The 22,381-nt window shown below is 46.8% G+C and overlaps 2 protein-coding genes and 1 long non-coding RNA gene across 7 annotated transcripts; 1 reads left to right on the top strand and 2 right to left on the bottom strand.

Moving 5' to 3' along the window:
• Nucleotides 1-1,077: 1,077 nt before the first annotated feature.
• LOC105821259 (chromosome unknown open reading frame, human C20orf62) lies at nt 1,078-3,457 on the bottom strand. Its single transcript, XM_012657935.1, is given in 5 exon segments — nt 1,078-1,251; nt 1,254-1,568; nt 1,571-1,603; nt 3,229-3,260; nt 3,262-3,457. Coding segments are annotated over 5 exon segments (642 nt in total). The 5' UTR covers nt 3,450-3,457; the 3' UTR covers nt 1,078-1,177.
• Nucleotides 3,458-3,472: 15 nt separating this feature from the next.
• LOC105821260 lies at nt 3,473-6,388 on the bottom strand. The gene is made up of 3 exons (XR_001138053.1): nt 6,249-6,388; nt 5,034-5,217; nt 3,473-4,314 (listed from the first exon to the last, which is right to left on the bottom strand). It is a non-coding gene; the product is annotated as an uncharacterized LOC105821260 (long non-coding RNA).
• Nucleotides 4,412-21,571, top strand: TTPAL (tocopherol (alpha) transfer protein-like). 5 transcript variants are annotated; one of them, XM_012657931.1, is made up of 7 exons: nt 8,939-9,004; nt 11,060-11,134; nt 12,676-12,730; nt 13,288-13,747; nt 17,287-17,480; nt 18,714-18,824; nt 21,052-21,571. In XM_012657931.1, exons 4-7 carry the CDS (start codon nt 13,303-13,305, stop codon nt 21,328-21,330), a joined length of 1,029 nt encoding a protein of 342 aa, XP_012513385.1. In that variant the 5' UTR covers nt 8,939-9,004; nt 11,060-11,134; nt 12,676-12,730; nt 13,288-13,302; the 3' UTR covers nt 21,331-21,571. The 5 variants fall into 5 exon arrangements, with proteins under 5 accessions (XP_012513387.1, XP_012513384.1, XP_012513385.1 ...); XM_012657932.1 differs by lacking the exon at nt 12,676-12,730; XM_012657933.1 differs by lacking the exons at nt 8,939-9,004; nt 11,060-11,134; nt 12,676-12,730 and adding an exon at nt 4,412-4,914.
• The last annotated feature ends 810 nt before the right edge of the window (nt 21,572-22,381 follow it).

The following is a 22,381-nucleotide window of genomic DNA, read 5'->3' as shown; positions in this document are numbered from 1 at the left end:
TAGGTTCAGAAACAAGCAAAATGAATAAATGGTGGTCAAGGCCAGGACAGTGGCTGCCCTGGGTGGGATAGCAGTGAGTAGAAAAGGAATCAGAAAAGTTTTACATCTTGATCTGGATGGAGGGTACTTGTGTGTATACACTTGTAACACTTCACGAAGATGCACACTTCGTATTTTCACATTTTACAAGATTTGTGAATTATAAAAAATTAAACTATTTTTTTAAAATAAAAACCATTTTTAAAATTCTACAGAGCAACTCGTGCCCTATGCATACAGTCTTTAGTAATAGCCTGTAACTGACGGGGTGTTTGCAGGGTTAAAATGAGATAAAGTTTGTCCCTCAACACGTTTTAGGATTTCATAGGACGAGTTCAATAAATGGAAGCCATTGTGAAATGTAAAAGGAACGTTGTGTCACCATCATGACCATCATGACGCCCTTCTGTTTTTCTCTATTGCAAATTGATTGGGGTGCCCTCTAGTGTCTACGTTTTGTCATAGCACCTCAGTTACTGCGAAGAACACCCTTTTTCCCAAGGCTTGGAGTTTCAATTCCAAAGGGCAATGCTTTTTCTTTTTTTTCACTCCAGGACCATATAAAAAGGCACCAAAATCCATATCAAACCAATGGGTCCTAAGTCCAACACAAGCCCTGCCTGTGATAGGTAAGTGTGTCAGAAGGAAGGCAGAAGGGAACACACAGATTTTCTTTCTCCCCTTGATTCAAGCGCAATCACAAACATTATCTAGTTTCACGGGAACATTCATAATAATATTTCAACGTAGCATTGCACAAGCTACAAAAATGCTCTGACATTAATAATAATTGCAGCTAGATTTCAGTGACAGCTTCCCGTACCAGGCACCCCACTAAGAGATATACGTCCATTTTTATCTTTAATCTTTAAAATGACCTGTGAGGCATATATTGCCTCGTAGCCTGCTGTTTTCCCCTTCAATAGTATGTTTTGGGCATCTTTCCATGTCAATAAATACAGCTGGGTCGGTACTTGAGTCAAAAGCTGAGAAACTTGAACAGTCAATAGCCACTGCCCAGGTGAAGATCAATAACAGTTAACATTTATTGAGTGCTTTATTACACACCAGGAGCTGGGCTAATTGTTTAACATCAACTATCTCTCATTTGATCCTTGAGGCAATCTCAAGGTAGTATCTAGTATTGTTCAGATGAGGAATCTGAAGCTCAAAGAGGCTCAAGAACACTTTCAAGGTCAGACAGTTCCTGTAAATGGCGGAGCTGGGATTCAAACCCAGGTTGGTGGGATTCTGGTGCTGGGCTCTCAACCAGCATATTCGGAGGGCCATACGAAGGAGGATACAAGGGAAGGTCTTCCAAGCAGGGAAAGGATCCCCCCACCAAGCCTGAAAGCAGGAAGGAGGGTGGTGTGGGCCAAGGCCACTAAGGAGGCAGTTTCTAAAAAGCCACGGTCCTCCATGGAATGGACAGTAAGGCTTCTCGGAGGTGGCACCATTTGGATGGATTCTATGTCTCCAGCCAAGAAAGGAGGTCTTTAAATAGCTTACCAGCTCTGTGGTTCCCTGTCAGACGTACATGGATTCAAATCCTAATTGTGCCACTCTCCAGTTTTTGTTGTTGCTTTTTTTTTTTTTTTAATGGCATTATTGGCCAGGTGAGGTAGCTCATGCCTTTAATCTCAGCACTTTGGGAGGCCAAGGCAGGAGGATCACTTGAGCCCAGGAGTTCAGCCTGGGCAACATATCAAGACCCTGTCTCTATAATAAAAAAAAAACCAAAAAAAATGAAAACAGTATTATTGAGATATAATTGATGTACAATAAACTGCATGTATCAAAATTGCATAATTTGATGAGTTGTGAAATATGCACATACCCATGGAACCACGACCACAATCAAGATGATGAGTGTTTCCATCACCCCAAAAGTTTCCTTTATAAGTCATCCCACCCCCATTCCCAGGCAATCATAGTCACTATAAATTACTTTCTTTCACTATAGGTGGCTCTACATTTTCTGGAATTTTATAGAAATGGAATCATACAATTTGTGCTTTTAAAAATATGACTTCTTTCACTCTGTGTAATTACTTTAAGATTTGTCCATGTTTTTATACACATCAATAGTTTGTTCCTTTTTATTACTAAGTATTACAGTTTTGTTTTTTTTTTCCCAGACAGAGTCTCACTCTGTTGCCTGGGCCAGAGTGCCATGGTGTCGGCCTAGCTCACAGCAACCTCAAACTCCTGGGCTCAAGCGATCCTCCTGCCTCAGCCTTCCAAGTAGCTGGAACTGCAGGTATGCGTCACCATGCCCGGTTAATATTTTCTATTTTTAATAGAGACGGGGGGTGGGTCTCACTCTTGCTCAGGCTGGTCTCGAACTCCTGAGCCCAAACGATCCACCCGCCTCGGCCTCCCAGAGTGCTAGGATTACAGGCGTGAGCCACCGCGCCCAGCTGGGCCAGACTTTTTAATTGCGGTCGTTCTGGATGCACTCATTTTTTCAAACTGTGGATCCCATAGATGGTTTCTTAGACTTTCTGAGCCTCAGTTTTTTTCATGTGTAAAGTGGAGATAATTATATCAGCTCTGACATGTAAAGATGGAGTGAACTAGCACATATGCAGCACGTAGTATAGGCATCAGGACATAGTAGGTGTTTCATATAAGGCGGCTATTTTATTACACTTGAACCCTCAGCCACCTCATGATCTGGCGACTTACCCCAGGACACAGCATCCTCATCTAGATGGTAAAAAGCTGCTTCCCGGACATTCAGCAAGTGCTCTCAGCCTGGAGGAGTAGCAACAGCACGTTGACTGTGCCGGGCCCTGTGCTAGGTGCTTGCGTATGCTGAACCCGTGCAAAGCCCTGTGGGGTATGTGGTTGTTTTCCTTCCACACTGCAGATGAGATAACTGAGGCGTAGTTACCAGTCACTGGCCAAGGTCACACAGCAGTGAAGTGATGGTGCTGGGATTCGAATCTATGTCAGTTGATTTGGGGTCCAGAATTCTCGCTAATGAAGTGCCTGGATCAGGGCTAGTGAAATGGCCCAGTCACAAACGCACCTCCTGATGCCCAGGGTCATCTTCAGTCCCCCAGAAGCAGAGCCTGAGGCAGGGATCAGGTACATGTGGTTTATGAAGGAGGAACCTGCAAGGGATGAAAGGAAGCAGGGCTGGGGTCTCAGGTAAAGTCTAGCAAGGGGACTGGCCTTTTGCACCTTTGTGCCAGTCAGGTGTTGGCTGCAAGCCAGCGTGGGTAAGGGGAATAGCCTCCTGGGTGAGGTGATTCCTCCTGGGTGGGTGATTGTCCTCCACAGGTGGGGGGCGGAGACCAGGAGGGGAGAAGAAGGGTCTCGCTCCAGTGGCCACCATCCCAGCTGGCTTTGAGCTGCCCCCTTCTGTCGTGGAATGCCGCCATGGGCTCCCTGGAGATGGCCATCCGCACAGGGCCCCTCTCACCCTTGGCCTTGGGGGATGCACTTCTCCTCCCGAGGGTCCCTGGCAGCTCCTTCCTCAGCCCTTAGGGGTCCGACCTCCAACTCCAGCATCTTGCTGCTGTCACCCCTCCACCTCTCCAGGAAGCCCTAGGGGACAGGACCCAAGCTGGCCACTTGTGGGTGGGTGCTCCCTGCCCATGGCTGGTCCATGGGAAACACTCGAGCAGCCTGTGCCCTGAAATGCCTGGGAGTGGGGCTCACCTTAGCGCATCCACACTCTCCGGCTCCCTTGGCAACGCAGCCGGGCAGCGCATTCCTCTCCCCCTCTAGACGTCCGCGCCTACATCAGACCCCTGGGTCCCACTCGGGAGTCACACAGGAAGCTCTCCAAATAGTGCCCCCTCAAGGAACAGTCCCCAGGACCACATTCCACCCTTCTGAGCAAAGGGCCACCAAGGAATTCTCGGCTCCCTCTTCCCATCATGTGAGAACTGTGGGTGAATATGGGGGTTTGAGTGGTCATGGCTAAATTTTAGCAGCTGTGGGCTTTAGACTGTGCTCCTGAAAAATGATCACCGGTTGTCACTGCAGAGCTTCCCGGCAACGCTGCACAAGTCCTGTCCACCATCCTGAATCTCAGTTTTCTCATATGCTTACTGGGGTGACAACATCTACCCGATGGGGTTGTTGTGAGGGCTGGGTGACGTGGTGAACTTGCAGAGTGACACTCCAGGATTTCACAGACACAGACCTGCAATGCTGTCTGTGTGTGACCATTCACCAGTGATTTTGCCTCTCCGACTCTGTCTTCTGATCCGTCAAATGATACTCACGACGGCCTCTGCTCTGCGGCATCTCTGAGGTGAGCTGAGCAAACATACACAAGGTGCTTAGCGTCCGCCTGGCTGAGTAAGAGTTCAGCCCGTGCTGGGTGTTATTCCTACAATGGAGAGTGGGCTGACGGAACAGGGGGTGTGGGAGCTCCGCCCCTTCCCGTTCCCTCACTATTCCGGGCCCTGTTTTGGAAATACTTCAGCCCGGCTGGGATCCAGGGCCCTGGGGAACGCAGAGGACGTCCTGTACCTCCAAGTGGCCCTGCTGACTCAGATTAGGAAATCAATGTGGGACCACAAAAACACAGCTGGGCTCTTACCTCTTCTGGGAATACGCACAGCCAACCTGTGCGCACCTCTTTATCCCCAGGGGCTGGCTCTGTTCTAGGTCCTGATCCTGAGGCCAGCGGGCAAAAGGCTAGCACAGCAAGAAACAGGAGTCTCTGCCCCCTTAAAGCACTCCAGGCCCATGGGTCACAAGCTTCGCACGACCCTCTGATTGGGGTCAAGCACGTCTGGTGCTTGCCAAGCCTCTGACTTCTCCCAGCCCTCGCCTGGACGCTTCTCAAGCCAAGCCAGGCTCCGGACCACTGGTTGGGCAACCCATGACCTCAGACTAGGTCAGACCCATCAGGTAAGCATCTGTTTAAGAGTATAGAACATTTTGTTCTTTAGAATCCCAAGGGACAGAGTCTGAACCTTCCCCACCCCCAGTTCAAGCTCCTCTCCCATCCCTTACGGCCAGTTACTTACTTTGTAACTTTGGGCAAGTCCCTTCGCCTCTCTGGGTTCCAGTTTCCCATCCCTCAAGCGCAGGCTAACAAGTACCTCTACCTCCCAGGGCTGTTTGTGAGACTCATGTGACGAATGTCAAAGGACGGCACGCACACAGGCAGGCACTCAATAAGGGGGGGAGTTATTATTGCAGACAGGGGCTCTGTAAAAAGTAGAATGGTATATATATCAATATGACAGTGGGTGACAGTACAGACCTGGGAGCCAGACTGCCTGAGTTCAAACCCAGGCTGCTCTGCCACCTCCTATGTGGCCATGAGTAAGCTCTCTGAGCCTCAGTTTTATTCTCTGTAAAATGGCTATAATCATAATCAGGTTGTGGGGATTCAATTAGATCAGATGCCCTGGGAACAGTGCCTGGCACATAGTAATCACCTAATAAGTATTAACCATTTTTGATGAGTCGGGGTTTTTGAAAGGACTCACAGGGAACTCATTTTAGTGAGCATCTACTATGTACCTGGTACCACCAGGAGCCAAACATTCATACACCTGTATATGTACATATACACACACATACAGTGAGGCGGGTACTTCTGTTTTCATTTTTTGAAATCTTTATAGTGTAAAACAAAACACATGCAGAAAACCACACAAATTAAATTTGTAGCTTATTGAGTTATTTCAAGGCAAACACCCTTGTAACCACCATCCAGATCGAAAAATAGAACTTTTCCAGCCACCCCAGTAACACCACCCCCAATATACCCCATTCCTAAAGTAATCACAGCTGTTCCCCTCAAAAGTAACCACTAACATGACCATTATAGTAATTATTTCTTTGCATTTCTTTAATGTCCTACCATGTACAGACAACATCCCCTGTAGCCCCAAATGCCAATAGTGTCAAGATTGAGAAACTCTGCCCTGTACCAAGGTGCCATCCTAAATAAGCCTTACCTTCGAATCAATACTAAAGCTGGTCCTAGGAGACCGTACGAGCTCAGAATCACATGCCTTGAAAACAGAGACAGCTCAGGCATTTCTAGCCTCCTCCAGCACATACCCACCCAATGCCAGGATTTCTTTCTTCAGAGACTGGATAAAGCTAGGAGAGCAGGACGTTTGGAGTACTCCAAACCAAGACACAGGGCAAGCTGCCCTCTGCTGATCTTTCCGCGCGAGAGGCGGGTGATCATAACCAATAAGCAGACATTTCATGATACAACGTACCAGGACTCTGCACGTGCCATTCTGCTGAATCCTCCAAGGACCCCCTAGAAACAAGGGCCACATGCACATTTTATACGTAAGGAAATGGGTCTTTTCAAGGGGTTACTAAGAGACTCTCACTTCTGAGTGTCCAAGGCAGAAGACAGAAGTTCAAATCCCAACTCAACCACTTAGTCATCATGTGACCGTGGGCAATTTCTTGTCCTCTGAGCCTGTTTCCCAACCTGTAAACACAAAAATATAGATCTGTATGACCTTTAGAGCAAAGTAAAATTTGGGACTGTGGTGTCATACAGATGTGAGCTCAAATCCAGCACTGTCATTGACTATCTCAATTGAGCCCTTAGGCAAGTGACATTTTCTTTCTGGATTTTAGTTTTCTCTTTTGCAAATAGGACAATCCTAGCTTGCTGTTCACAGGGGTGTTGTAAGGCACGATTGAGATCATACAAGCACAGTGCCTGGCATGTGTTATTGCTTTTGAGCAAGTGGAAATTCTTTTAGTCATTGTTGTTTATCTGAGACCTTCTAATCCTGAGATAACTTAGTTCTCTAAAATGTAACCTCCTTGTTCAGGAGGAACAAGAAATAATGGCCCTCAATTGAGGGATGGGGCAGAGGCTTCAGGGTCATCTTTGAAACCCTTCCCAGCCCTGCCCTGCCCTTGAGACCAAGTTCTTGTCCTCCTGCTGGCAGCATCTAGGCTTGTAGTCTGGGCTCCCTATACCGCCAGTAGATCCTGGGTTTGGGTTGAGGAGACAAGCTTATCGCAACACCAAAGAAAGTGTGGTTTGGACAGGGTTATCCCTCACCCTTTGCCACAAGAGCTGCCATTTATTAAGCACTTATTGTTTGCCTGGCATAAGGAAAGATGTTTCCTCTTATGAGTTCATTTAATCAGCTTTTTGCCCATGAGGAACTAGAAGCTTTAGGAGTTTGAGTGACTTGGCCAAGGTTACACAGCTGGGATTAGGGTTGCCAGATTTTGATAGGATAAATAGTGTCCCCCGCCCACCCCCCCCACACACACAAGATGTCCTCATGCTAATGTCCGAAACCTGTGAATATCTTACCTTACCAGGTAAAAGGGATTTCATAGATGTGATTAAGTTAAGGACCTTGAGGTGGGAGGATTGTCCTGGATTATCTGGGTGGGCCAAGAGTCCTTACAAGAGCGGGTGGCAGGAGGAGCAGAGTCAGTAGTAGGTGTGACAACAGAAGCAAGTGGTTGAAGTGATTTGAGGAAGGGGCCATGAGCCAAGAAATGCAGGTGGCCTCTGCAAGCCGAAAAAGGAAAGGAAACAGATACACCCCTGAAGTCCCCAGAGAGAATGCAGCCTTGCCAACACCTTGATTTTAGCCTTCTTACCTACAGAACTGTAAGCGAAAAATTTGTATTGTTTCAGCCCACTAAGTTTGTAGTAATTTGTTATAACAGCAATAAAGAACTAATACATAGATTTAACAAAAGCAAAACATTACAGAACAACAACCAGGATCACCAGTTAGATTTGAATTTCTGATAAACAATTTGTAAAGTATAAGTCTGTCCCAAATGTTGCATGAGACATACTTAAAAAGAAATTGTTGTCTATCTGAAATTCAAAATTTAACTGAGTGTTCTGTATTTTATCTGGCAACCCTAGAAATGATGGAATGAGAGCCGGAGTCAGAACTCACGACTCCCTGGCCACCCTCATGCTGCCTCCCCCCAACCCACACACACACTGCACACAGTCTAGCATCTGGCAGAGACTGCTATGTCACCTGGTTTGGAATCTCTGCCTTTGGAGCAACCAATCCCAGAGCAGCTGTGGTGGGAGGGATTCTGGAATGCTAATCCTGAGGGCTGGGTTTGAAGCCCTTTACCACACTGATTGCCAGTTTGCCTTTCATGACATAGGAGAATTGTATAAATAAAAGGATTTAATGAGATAATAAATGTAAAGCACCAGGTACATGTTAGTGTTGTCAGCGGAAAAGAAGCCAAACTCTATAAAATAATTTAAAGAGGTTTATTCTGAGCCAAATTTAAGGACCCAAGAAACCTTGAGCAAGTGGCCTCGCTGTGGTTGGGTTACAGCTTGGTTTTATACATCTCAGGGAGAAGTCATAAATTAATACATAGAAGGCATACATTGGTTTGGCCTGAAAAAGTGAGCAGTCTGTTAATCAGAGTCAAGCTACCGGCCATATATTTGTTGTGTAAGTTGAGGCCCTGCAGGTTTGTCTAGCAAAGCCTTAGCCTGTTAGTGAGTTACAAAGGATATTTACAAGAAGGGTGGGGGGTCATGATGAGGCATGTCTGACCTCTCTCCTCGCCGCAGGCAATTCAGTTTTAGGGTATCCCCTTGACCAGGAGGGGGTTCATTCGGTCAGCCGGTGGGGAGAAGCCTTAAGATTTTATTTTAGTTCACAGTGTATTCTTAGAAAATGGCAGCTTCTTTCCTTCCTTCTCTGGGCCTCAGTTTCCCCATCTATAAAGCTGGTTTGACAGGCTCCTCGCGCTCTCGATCCAGACCCGGCCCCACAGCTCGGAGTCCGGCCGCCAGGTGGGGACAGAACGCCTGCTTTGCGGGGAGATGTCGCACATGCGCACTCCCGGGCGGCGCCCCGCCTTCCCACGCCCTGGATACGTCACTTCCGGCGCGAGGGGCCGGGCCTGGCCGGGCCGGGAGTGCGGGTCGGTTTTGTGCGCGCTGCAGGACGAGGCTCCAGCCGCCGATTGACCCGCGCTCCGCCCCGTAGCCGGGCCGGTGAGTGCCCGCGAGCCCGTCCGTGTGCCCTGGGGACCGAGGAGAGGGCCCCTGTGAGGGAGGGATAACCGGAAGTGGGGCCCAGAGGAACGAGAGACCCCAGGAAATGGGGACACTTGGGGAGGGGGTGACAGCCGGAAGTCGGGGCCTCGGAAGGTTGTCAGCGGGCTATGGGGGTCTCTGGGGTTCCAGGAGAGATGGCTGCCTGACCTGTCCTTGTTGGGGGCTGGGGTGGGGAGGAAGGTGATGCTCCACAAAATGATGGGCTCTAGGTAGGGAAGATGCCCAGCTTCACCCCAACAAATGATGTTTGCATTCCATCTAAATCCCCACCTATCAGCTCGCTCAGCAGACTGACTGAGCCCTGGAGATTAAACATAAAGCTCCAGGTGGAGGGTAGAGAGCTGAGCCCAGGTTGGGGCTAGACACATCCTTGCTCTGCCTCACAAGGTGTGTACCTTTCGGCGCGTCGCTTAACCTCTTATCTTCTGGTATTTACAGAGCACTGACATGTGCCAGGCACTGGGGCTGGCAGTGAACATGGCAGGCAAGTTCTCTGCCTTCGTGGGATTTGCATTCTAGGGGACAGTTTCCTCCTTTGTAAAGTGAGAACAGTAATAGTGCTGTCGCCATATATGGTGAAGATTACATGAGGAAACGATGTATGGGGCTTAGCACCATGCTTGATACATGGTAAAACACTCAAGTACATATTATCTCTTCTCATCATTCCTCTATAATATAAGCTTCGTAAGGCAAAGAATGAGATCGTTTGCTGCTGTGTGCCCAATGCCTGTGAGCACAACGCCTAACACATAGGGTTGGGATCAGTAATCACTTGAGGAATGAATGGGTGGTGAAACTGACTCCGAGGAGTTTGATAGCACTGGACTGCAATTTCTAAAGAAGAAATAGGAGCCCAGTGCTGTAGAAAACTGGAGAGAATCACCTTGGGTGGGAGGCAGGGAAGGCTTCACAGAGGAGGTGACATTGCAGCTTGAAGGTGATGAGATGTCTGGTTAGGAACAAACAAGGAGAGGAAATATCAGAAGTGCACGAGGTGTTCTGATAATGCTGGGCCATTTGTTTGTTTTGGCTGGCATTTAAGGTGCATCGAGGTGGGAAATGAGGCTGGAGAGGGGCCTTCAGGTGAGGCCTGTAGCCCATGGATAACTGCAGTTTATCTCCCAGGTAAACACTAGATGGAGATTGCATGCATCTCTTGGAGACTTCCGTGGAAACAGAGCCATTATTGTTGTTCCATTCCTCACTCAGCATACCTCTGCCAAGCAGATTAAACTCATTCAACAAATATTTATGGAGTGCAGACCTTGTGTCTAACACCATGTTAGGCGCTGAGCTTAAGGTGATGAGCCAGACAGACAGGGGTGTTGCTCATAAATTGCCTACAGACAATTACAACGGCATGGGAGAAGTGCTATGCCAAAGAGCTCTGGTGTGGGGGCCGCCTACCCTGGCTTGTCAGCAAACGCTGCCTGCTTCAAGCCACCATCATCCCTCACCCGAATTATTGCAGTAGCCGCTAAGTGGTCTCTTTGCCCCAGTCCTCGCTCCCTTACGGTCCATTCTCAGGACAGCAGAGTGATTTTTTTAAAATACTAATCAGGATCATGTCACTCTTCCCCAAACCCTCCATGGTGTCCACCTCACTCAAAGTAAGTCACAATACTTGCCCACAAAGCCCTGGCCTTTGGGGTTCCCAGTAAGTCTCTGCAATCATCTGCTAGTATTTTCTACCTTGCTCACTTGGCTCAAGCCACACTGGCCTCCTTACTGTTTCCCTAAAAAGCGAGGCATGTTCCTGCCTCAGGCTTTGCACTTCTTCTTCTTCCCCCAGATATACATGGTTCACTCCTCCTTCATCTTTGCCCAGCTGTCACCAGCGTGAGGCCTTCCCTGACCACCTAATTTAAAATTGCAGCCCCTATCCCTGGGTACATCCAACCCCTTTCCTTGCTCTGTTTCTCTCCATGGTACCTACCACCTTGTAGTGGACTATATAGTTGATTTTGTTTATTGTGTCTCTCTCACTAGAATCTAAGCTCAATGAGGACAGGACTTTTTGTTCACTTCCATATCCCCGGTACCTGGAAGAGAGCCTGGTACACTGTAAGTGTTCGATGTCTGTTGAATGAATGAAGTGGTAGTTCATCAGGACTTAAGGGTGAATCAGTGTTGGTCAGGGGAAAATCTAGAGTGAGCATGCTAGACGGAGGAAACAGGATGTGCACAGGACAAGAGAACACACCTTTGGGGAGAAGCAGAAAAAGCTGGGTAGAGCTGGAAGTTGGAATGCGAGGAATAGAGAAGGCAGACCTAAGATTGAGAGGGCATGGCCTGCTCACTCTGGCTGTAGTGGAAAGGGCGGGAGTCCAACTAGGTGCAGTCAGGACATCAAAGGTATGTGCATGGACCCCTGAGACAGTCCCTGCTTTCCCTGTTGAGCTTGCAGTGGAGGGCCAGTGACAGCCTGTCGACAAGAGTCTGTAGTCCCAGCTACCTGGGTGCTGAGGCAGGAGGATCAATTGAGCCCAGGAGTTTGAGATTGCAGTGAGCTGTGATGAGGCTACTGCACTATAGCCCAGAGCAAGACCCTGTCTTAAAATAAATAAATAAATAAATAAAGACTTAGGGTTTGGAACTGGGCAGTCCTGCTGCTACCTTATTCTTGGAATATCTAAGGCAGCTGTTTTGTTTTTGTTTTTCATTCAGTAAGTGTGTCAGTTCAGGTCCTCTGAGAAGCAGACACTGAGATTAGGCATGCCAGAAATTTAGAGGCATCACTTGTGAAGGATAAAGGAGCAAGGAGCTGGGGAAGTCAGGAAGAACCTTGGGCAGTGATGCGGGTCTGGCCCTGTGAAGGAGGTTTGGAAAGGAAGAATGTCTCTGACTGCAGTGCAGTCCCAAGAAGGGTTTGGCCATGCCAACAGGGAGTCCTCGAGCCCAAGATGCCTGTTAGAGGAGTCCCGTGTCTCACCCACGCATTGGCTGGAGTGGTCCGTGGAGAGTGTGGCATCCCCTGGACGTCAATCCAGAGGGACAGCGGTGGGGCCATTCGTCAATTCTGTTTTCCCAGCAGCTATTCCTGACCAGTGCATTTTCATGGCCGCCATGTTAAGTTATGTGGGTACATGGTAAAAAATTCAAACAGTATAGTAAAATGTCTCTTTCTCATTTTATTTTGATTTTCCTTTTAGAGACAGAATCTTACTCTTGCCCAAGCTGGAGTGCAGTGGTGCAATCATAGCTCACTACAACCTTGAACTCCCGTGCTCAAGCTATCCTCCTGTCTCAGCCTCCTGGGTAGCTGGGAGTACAGATGCACCATCACACCCGCCTAATTTTTAAAATTTTTTGTAGAGACAGGGTCTTGCTATGTTGGCCAGACTGATCTCCAACTCCTGGGCTCAAGTGATCCTCCCACGTCAGCCTCCCAAAGTGCTGGGATTACAGGCGTGAGCCACCGTATACCCGGCCTTTCTCATTTTAAATGTTCTGTTCCCTAGAGGTAACCATTGGTAACAGTTTCTTATATCTCCTTCCAGAAATTTTCTGTGCATTCACAAGTGGATATATATTTTAAAAACATAAATGTGATTATTTTCTGCACACTGTTCTGCAACTTGCTTTCTTTTTTCTTAACATGTCAGTTCATAAAGATCTGCCAGATTCCTTTTCATGACTGGATTGCACCCCGTTCATATGGTAATATTATTTAACCAATCTCTTCCTGATGTGCACTTAAGGTGTTTCTAATCTTTTATCATTATAATCAATACTTGTACTTTGCGCATACATACAGGCGTATGTCCTAGAAATCATTCTGATAGATATTGGCAAACTGCCCTCCAAAGAGGCTGTGTCACCTTGTACTCCCACCAGCAGCAAGCATATCAGAGTACCTGTTTTTTATTTTTGCCTATCTGAATCTCAGAGTTGTTTTAGTTGACATTTATTTCATGACGAGTAAGGTCACGTGCCTGTTCCTACACTTGTAAGCAAGGCCGTGTGTTTGCCGAGGAGTGTGCGTCTTGTGCCAGAGCTGCTGGGTGCCTCTCCGTAGCCTCTAACTGCAGTCAGTCTGGGGTCGGACCTGTGCATATGGTTCAGATCCAGTTCATTCCCCAGGTTTGAGAAACACTGCTCTGATGTTACTTGGCTTTGACAAAAATGTGCCTGTCCCCTGTGTCATGCTGCCCCTGGCGTTTGAAATGAGCACTGCTAAGCTTTATTAACTTCACTTGGGGCTTCTGTGTTGGCAGGGATCCTGGTAGCTCATGTCAAAAGAAAGCGATTCTCTGAGAACCAGCCCTTCTGTGGCCTCCCTCTCCGAAAATGAGCTGTCGCCACCACCTGAGCCTCCCGGCTACGTGTGCTCGCTGACGGAAGAACTGGTCACCAAAGCCCGGGAGGAGCTGCAGGAGAAGCCAGAATGGAGACTTCGGGATGTGCAGGCCCTTCGTGACATGGTGCGGAAGGAATACCCGAACCTCAGCACGTCCCTCGATGACGCCTTCCTGCTGCGCTTCCTCCGAGCCCGCAAGTTTGATTACGACCGGGCGCTGCAGCTCCTGGTCAACTATCACAGCTGCCGGAGAAGTTGGCCCGAAGTCTTCAATAATCTGAAGCCGTCAGCCTTAAAAGATGTCCTTGCTTCTGGATTCCTCACCGTGCTGCCTCACACTGACCCCAGGGGCTGCCATGTCCTCTGCCTCCGCCCAGGTATTCTCCTAGACCGTTGTGGGGTGCGTGTACAGCCTGCCCGGGATGTGTCTGTCCAGCTCCACCTTCCTTTCCTAGTCCCTTTTGTACCCCTCTTTGTGGTCAAGGCTCCTTTGATTGCAGAGACAAAAACCTACTCAAACCGACTTAAGAGAAGAGGAGACTGGAGTATCTCCTAGAACCAGAGAGCTGAAAGTGCAGCAGCTCTGCTAGGCCCCAGAACCAAGAACCAGCATGCCCCCAGGAGCCGACAGCCATTCTCCCTGTCTTTGCCTCGAACTGTCTGTGTGTCCTTGGGGCCACACATTTCTGCTGCCTTTTGCATATCTTCTTTACATCTTTTTCTGTAGACTGGCTTTTGCTGCCTCTGTGCACATAGCTACATCTGGCACCCCTAAGCTCTCAGGTTTGCCTGACTACTCAATTAAGTTCCTCAATGCAGATTCCAGATTTCTAGGGGAGACAGTCTGGTGGGCTGAGGAATCTGCCCCTGGTCGTAGGACACAAGCATGGCTGCCAGGACCCTCCCTGACCTCCTTTGTGAGTGGGCCGAGGTGCAGGAATCAGTGAAAGGGTGTGGGCCTGGCAGATGCCTGTAAGTTACCTACTCCTCCTGCAACCTTTCCTTTCTTTCCTCCACTTTGTTAAGCCACTGACAAGATTCACTTTATTTTTTTTTTCTTTCTTTCTTTCTTTTTTTTTTTTTTTGAGACAGAGTCTCACTGTGTTGCCTGGGCTAGAGTGCTGTGGCGTCATCCTAGCTCACAGCAACCTCAAACTCCTGGGCTCAAGCGATCCTACTGCCTCAGCCTCCCGAGTAGCTGGGATTACAGGCATGCGCCACCATGCCCGGCTGATTTTTTCTATATAGTTTTAGTTGTCCGATTAATTTCTTTCTATTTTTAGCAGAGACGGGGTCTCGCTCTTGCTCAGGCTGGTCTCGAACTCCTGAGTTCAAACAATCGGCCCGCCTCGGCCTCCCAAAGTGCTAGGATTACAGGCGTGAGCCACCGCGCCCGGCCCCAAGATTCACTTTAGATTGATTTTTTTGATCTTAGCACTTCATGATAGTAATCAGGATACCTTACATTTCTTTAGCATGGTAGTTTGTCATGGGGGGAAGCTCCTTGCCACCTCCCAGCAAAGAGCAATTATACACGACTAGGGGATACTAGAACTTGAGACTTCTGATTCTTAATCATGTTCTCTTCCATGACACCAAATGCATTATAAACTTGAGAGTGTTTTCCACTCCACCCCCAACTTCAACATTTTCCATCAAACCAGAGCTGAGAAAAAAAATTGGAAATAAGATGCGATGTTCTTCCCAAGCAAGCCAGGGAATAAGAACACGCTGACAGCCCTCTTTTGCTCATGCATACAAACTCCTCTTGAAGGCAAGTCTGATGGGGAGTGGACACCTCCACGTACTTCCCTCTGCCTTTAGTCATTCACCAAACTCTCTTTGGAGACTAAACTATTCTCCAGCCTGTTCTATGTAGCAGGCACAGTGTGAACAGCTTACCTGCTGTTTTAGGCACTTTGCAGGAGTGTTTATTTTAAAATAAGCAATGCAGTGCAGATTTCAGGGCACCGAGAGATCTAGAAACCAGTTAACGGGTTTTTCTGCTGCAATCCTATACTCAACCCCTAAAAATATTACAAAACAGTTAGATATTACCACACTGGTTGCACCTTTGCTTGTGTGGTTTCAACCCTTTGCTCATGAGATGAATTTTTTCCCTGTATGCCTGAAGCAGATCTGAACCCTTCCCCACTGACCGAATTTTTTAGGAGGCGGCATTCACAGAAGGTTTTGTTCTCAACTGTCTTATTAAAAAAAATTTTTAGGCCGGGTGTGGTGGCTCAAGCCTGTAATCCTAGCACTCTGGGAGGCCAAGGCGGGAGGATCACTCGAGGTCAGGAGTTCGAGACCAGCTTGAGCAAGAGTGAGACCCTGTCTCCATTAAACATAGGAAGAAATTAGCCGGACAACTAAAAATATATAGAAAAAATTAGCCGGGCATGGTGGCACATGCCTGTAGTCCCAGCTCCTGGGAGGCTGAGGCAGGAGGATCGCCTGAGCCCAGGAGTTTGAGGTTGCTGTGAGCTAGGCTGATGCCACAGCACTTTAGCCAGGGCAACAGAGTGAGACTCTGTCTCAAAAAAAAAAAAAATTTTTTTTAAAGTCCGTTAATTTAATTTTTTGAATTAAAAAAGAACATTTTTTTTACATTTTTGTTATTTTCTTTTTTTACCTTGCAGCTCCAGCTCAAAGAATGCCTTTTTTTAAGCTCTTTTCAGGGATATGTGATTGAAAGGGATGATATCCAGTTATGAAGAGGCAGGTTTAACAAGCAGCAACATTAAACAGCAAGCTAGCATAATTTTTGGACAAAGATTTTTCATAAGAATTTTATACATATTATAGATCCCATTGGTGGGAAATGTGAAGTTTTACCTTTCTAAGAAGGTGGCATACAAGCCTTGGTAGGATTTTCTTGAGAATAGCAATTACTCAAAAATCATCATTTTCATCTTATTTCCAAAGAGAGGAAAGAATCATTAAAAATATGGGAAGTATTAAAGGAATGTCCACGCTGGAAAGGGGGGTATGGTGAGGGGTATCCTAATAGCTTATTCTCCATACTCACAATAATCCCCCCCAAAGGTGGTGTTTGAGTTAGGACTCTTTTGGGGTGGCATGTGACAGAAAGCCAACTCAGGCTGGATTAAACAAAAAAAGAGATCTCATTTGCTCAGATAACTGAAGTCTGAGCACAGCTGGACTCAGGGGCTCAAACTCCAGCATTGGAAAACTGTCTCCACTGCTGCTGTCCTCAGCATGGGCTTCCTTCTCAGACCAGCTCTTCTCTCATGGGGCTCCTGAATCTCAGCTCACAGCCTCACCACCACAAGAGGGAAGAAAGATTTTTTTCCAAAGGGCCAAGGTCCCAGAATTGAGTCTCCCTGGCTCAGCTTGGCCTGGCTGGGATCACACACTGTGGCCAGGAAGACATAATACCAGATTGGCCAATCAGTTCCCAATCACTTGCCCACTGCTGGAGTCAGAAGTCAAGTCAGTTCTATCCAAATTGCATGGCTAGAGTGGGAGAAGGTGGTTCCCAAGGAAAACCAGGGGAGATATCTAATAGCAGGAACCATAGATGTCCATGGAAGTAGGTATTATAATTAGCCGATTCTGTCCTATTCTACTTGTGCATAGTGAGGAAGTAACTTGCCCAAGGTCACACAGCTAGTAAGCTTCAAACCCCCAGGTGTGTCTGACTTCAGAGCTCATGCTTTTAACCTCAGCACTCAATTGCATTTCCATTTCAGAATCTGCTGCTGTGTTTGGAGTTAAGAAACATTGGCTGCTGCTTAAAGTGTCCCATTTACTAACCTAAATGGAATCATGGCCATTTGTATATCTTTCTTTTCCATTTTGAAACAACAGTTTTAGAAAGGAGATAAATCTTTGTCTGATCACTTATTTATATTCACTTCTGTAACATACTGTCCATCTCTTATGACCTTAGACAGATGGATACCGAGCAACTACCCAATTACCGAAAACATCCGAGCCATATACTTGACATTAGAAAAACTCATTCAGTCTGAAGAAACCCAGGTGAATGGAATTGTAATTCTTGCAGACTACAAAGGAGTGAGCTTATCAAAAGCATCTCATTTTGGCCCTTTTATAGCCAAAAAGGTGATTGGCATCCTCCAGGTATGGCCCCTTTTTGTCGTGTGCCTGTTGTGTGGTTGCTTTGGGTTCCCCAGGGCCCTGTCCATTTACTGCAGGTCCCACGTGATACACAAAGCTATATCCCACTCGTGCAGTCAGAAAGATACAAGAACATCAGAGGAAGAAATTTAACTGTCCTATTTATCACCCATTCTCATCAGGGTCTCTAATACTTTTAATCTGGACAAGGTCAGTATTAGGGCAAGAGTCCAGAAAACCAGGAAAATGCTTTCTATTTTTATCTTTTTGGTCCAGAAAGCAGAGGAGGAATTCTCCTAACAAGCAAAACTGAGAAACTGTGCTTCCGCCTGAGTGCTGGAGCCCCTCTCTTCCCCCCTGCCCCCATCCTCTGTGGACCTGGGGACGTGGAGCTCTGTTGGGCTGTACCTTCATCAGATGGTTCACACCTCAAGTGTTGTGTACATTTCAGAACACAAGTCACTGGGGACCATGAAGTTCCTTCCATATCTGCACAGTGTTTAATAATTTGCTTTTAATGTCATTAGAACCCATTCAGTCCTTCAAGGAATCCTGTGAGATAGTCAAGGCAAGAATTACTTTTCCTTTTTGATAGATGGGGAAACTGAGGCCTAGAGAAGATACAGCCTCACCACAGTCTCACAGCTGTACGGGTTTTGGTTCCTTATTCATTCTGACCGACCACATGGGGTGCCGTCTCTTGGGAACTATGGGGCACCAGTGATTATAACAGTTCTTCTCACTGAATTCCACAAATTCTGTGAGTGTCTGAGCCCCTACCATGCACAAGGCTTATTATTTAAACAAATCAATGCTGCATTTAGACATTATCATAAATTCGAAATCTGGCCTTGAGCCAGCGCTCTGGCTTTCCTTAGCTTGCACTTTTTTGATGCCTTCTGCTGAATACCGTGTCGATTCGAGTGTCAGGGTACAGAGTTGGGATCACTGTTTTCCTAGTGCTGTAAGATCATCTGGAGGGGAAAAAATTTCCAGGGTTAATAAGTTTGGTAAGTGTGGTCCCTTTTTTGTGAATTTCACCATATACCTTTACATATTGAAGCCTCTGAACGTGGCTGGAGTTAAGGAAACCCGTTTGATTATACTTAGTCTACTAGGAGGCCATGAGGATCAGGCCAGACTGATGTTGGGGCTTAAAATGAAGATTTAACTGGGGGTGGCAGGTGCGGAAAGGTCCTCCCAATGTTCTAACACCCTTTTGCTTTCCCCCCACAGGATGGTTTCCCCATTCGGATAAAAGCAGTCCATGTAGTGAATGAACCTCGAATATTTAAAGGCATTTTTGCCATCATAAAACCATTTCTGAAGGAGAAAATAGCAAACAGAGTAAGTGATGTTCCTATTGACTTCAGAGACTTTAATATATTTTTCTCCCTTGATTTATTTGTGACATCTAGTACTTAGTTTATTATTTTTGCCCTGGGACTACTAATTTGGAAAGAAGTAAAGGGTTACAGATAAAATCAATGAACAATCCTGTTGTGAGGGGAAGATGAAATTAGTAAGAATGTAATATTTGCCAGTAGAGAGAGCAGAGCCAGGATTTTTGTCATAAGTCATAAGTTGTGTATCATTTAGACTTTTTGGTATCCTGGCTTGGGCATTGGGAACCAACATTGCATTTTATGTGTAAGAGGACATAGAAAAGAGAAAGAGCAAAAGATAGTCACAGGGCAGATAGTTTAAAAGAGCTACGGTCATTTCTTACTACGGAATCTTGGGATTTAAAAATGCTATTTAAGACTTTCCATTTACCTAATATGTTGTCTCACTGTGTAAAGTTTGCAGGGCAATTCAAGATTTAAAAGATGTGTGTTTAGCTTACTTCTTATTTAAAAAGGGATGGATGACACTTTAAAAGACAATCTTGGCCAGGCACAGTGGCTCACACCTGTAATCCTAGCACTCTGGGAGGCCGAGGTGAGAGGATCGCTTGAGCTCAGGAGTTCGAGACCAGCGTGAGCAAGAGTGAGACCCTGTCTCCCACTAAAAAATAGAAAAAATTAGCCAGGCGTAGTCATGCGTGCCTGTCGTCCCAGCTACTTGGGAGGCTGAGGCAAAAGGATCCCCTTGAGCCCAGGAGTTTGAAGTTGCTGTGAGCTAAGCTGATGCCATGGCACTCTAGCCCAGGCAACAAAGTGAGACTCTGTCTCAAAAAACAAAACAAACAAAAAAAAGACAGTCTTCTTTTCTGACCCAGGAGAGCCACCTCTCTCTGAACCTTTCCCAGTACTACTGATTCAGATGGGATGGGGAGTATTTTTCTCTTTCTTCCCTAGGCCTAGGAAGCTCAATCCAAAGACTGGGTTGTAAATTTTATATGCTTTTTCAAAGAAGAAACATATAGAGACAAAGAATCTCAAGGTCACAAGGGAGAGAACTTAAAAACTCAGATGTGGATTTCTAAGCCTTTTCTCTGAAGATTTTGATTTATCACCTCAAGGGCAGAGCCCATGGATCTGTGCTTTTAAAATCTCCTTAGGTGATTCTGATGCATAGCTAGGTTTGCAAACAATTTAGTGGCCTCCCTGCCTGGGAGTGAACCCTTGTTTGTTCCTAAAAATTCTGTTTGGAACTTTTACCAAAGAAACCTTTGGATGGGTCTTTTATATCTGTGAAATGCCCTTTTGTAGCCCATGGTGTTGTTCGTTTGTTCCTTTGAATGTTCATTCATTCAAGAATATTTATTGATCAACTATTATGTGCAAGTATGTTCTGTATGAACAAAACAGACCCAAATCCCTGCCCCTAGGAAGCTTACATTCTAGAGATACAATGAATCATGTGTGTTATCTAGTATTAGGATGTGATAAGAGCCTATGGAGAAAAATAAAGCAGAGAAAAAGGATAGTGTGTGTGAGAGGTGGGGAAGGGTTGCAGTATCCAATAGGGTGGTTAGAGGTGGTGGCATTGAGAAGTTGACATCAAGCAAAGACTTGAGAGGAGAGGGAGTGAGCCATACAGGTACCTGGGAGACCAGCAATGACACGACCCTGAGGTGGGAACATGCCCAGCACGCTAGCAGAGCAGCTAGAAGTCTGGTGCAGCTGGTGCCAAGAGGGTGGAGGGGAGAGTTGGTCGGAGGAGGAGTCAGAGAAGTGAGGGGACAGGTTGTGACAGGCCTTGTGGGCCATCTTGTGGACTTTGGCTTTTAGTCTGTGAGGTGGGAGCACTGGAAGGTTGTAAATAGAGGAATGACATGATCTCACTTACACTGAAAGGAGCTCAGATTGCAAAGGGTCAAGAGTGGGAGCAGGGAGACCAAGTAGGAGGCTGCTGTGGGAATCCAGGTGAGAAGCGATGGTACCATGGGACCATTAGGGTGGCCACCAAGTGGTTGGATATTGGATATGTCTCGCAGGTCCAGCCAACAGGGCATGTGGTATAAGGAAAAGAGAATTAAGGATACTCCAAGCTTTCTGGGCTGAGAGTAGAGTTGCCATTAACCTTTCCTTTCTTCGTTCAATAGATATTTGGGCACCTACCCATGAAGGAGATTTCTGCATTCCCGATTAACCTAAGGAATGTGTGTTTTCATTTCATTCCCCTTTAGTTCTTCCTCCATGGGTCTGACTTGAGCTCTCTCCACACAAACCTTCCAAGAAGCATTCTCCCCAAGGAGTATGGGGGCACGGCGGGAGAGCTGGACACTGCCACCTGGAACGCAGTACTGCTGGCCTCGGAGGACGACTTTGTCAAAGAGTTCTGCCAAGCTGCCCCTGCCTGCGACAGCACCCTGGGCCAGGCCGTGCTGCCTGAGGGACTGACCTCAGACGCACAGTGTGATGACTCCATGCGAGGTGTGAAATCACAGCTGTACTCCTGTTATTAGGCTGTCCCCTGTGTCACCATCTATAAATCCTTTTTTTCTTTGGAGAGGCACAAGGAAAACTTAAGGTGCCAAGGATTTGGTCTTGTGCCTTGTAATTAAACTGCAGCATGGAGGAACAGCCCTAGAGATTTGAGGGTTAGTCCATCTGGGTTACTTGAATTACACATGGAAGACACGGAAAATGTCCCCAGTGATTCCCAAACATTTGGAATCCCAGTTTGCAACTATTGATCTGGAAGCTGTATCTGTTTTTTTGTTTTTTTTTTTTTTCAATCTGGTTTTTATGCATCTTGGAAGCAAGAAAAATCAGGACCAAAGTCACTTTGGTCCCACTTTCCAGGAGAAAACCACCTGATTGGCCAGTCAGCACGGCTCCTATGAAACACTTGGGCTAAACCTGCAAGGTGGCCTAATGTGAGGCTTTGGGAATTTGTCTTTTATATGAAGCCTAACCACAGACCTCTGTTGGTCATTAGGAAACTTCACATTTGAGGTCTAGGCCCCAGTTGCTGTTACTGGGTTTGGAAAGCATCTTAACTGAATCATGCAAGCATCGGGACATCAGCAGCACTTCCTGATCAAATTTCGAAGCCCGAGACTTCAGAGCACCTCTGGGATTCATTGGTTGAATCTTGCAATAGAAACTTAAGTTTTCCCAAACCCATAAAGCCTTAGCCCTGGTTCTCAATAGAGTCATACAGGGTCCTAGAAGTGTATGATTTTACTCAACCTAAAACATGGGATTCCAGGCCTGTGTAGCTAAAAGAATTCTGGCCTAGGAATCAGAAACCTGGACCCCAGGTGTGCAACTTTGGATAAAACGAGGGCCTCTGTGGGCCTCAGCTTTCTCATCTGTAAAATGAGGCTGCGTGAAATGATGTCTAAGGCCCTTTTGGCTGCTGAGGTTCTGGGATTTGGTTTAGTTACTGAATGTTAGATTTTCTGCCTAGAAAAATGACTATCTAGATACACGTGGTTGGATCCTGCTTTTCTGTGGAACACATGGGCCTTTCCAAGAATGTGTCATTATCTGGCCCTGACTTTAAAGAAA

This window comes from Propithecus coquereli, unplaced genomic scaffold (genome assembly GCF_000956105.1).
Source record: "Propithecus coquereli isolate 6110/MARCELLA unplaced genomic scaffold, Pcoq_1.0 Scaffold566, whole genome shotgun sequence".
Classification (NCBI taxonomy): domain Eukaryota; kingdom Metazoa; phylum Chordata; class Mammalia; order Primates; family Indriidae; genus Propithecus; species Propithecus coquereli.
This window is presented reverse-complemented; position numbering and strand designations above follow the sequence as displayed.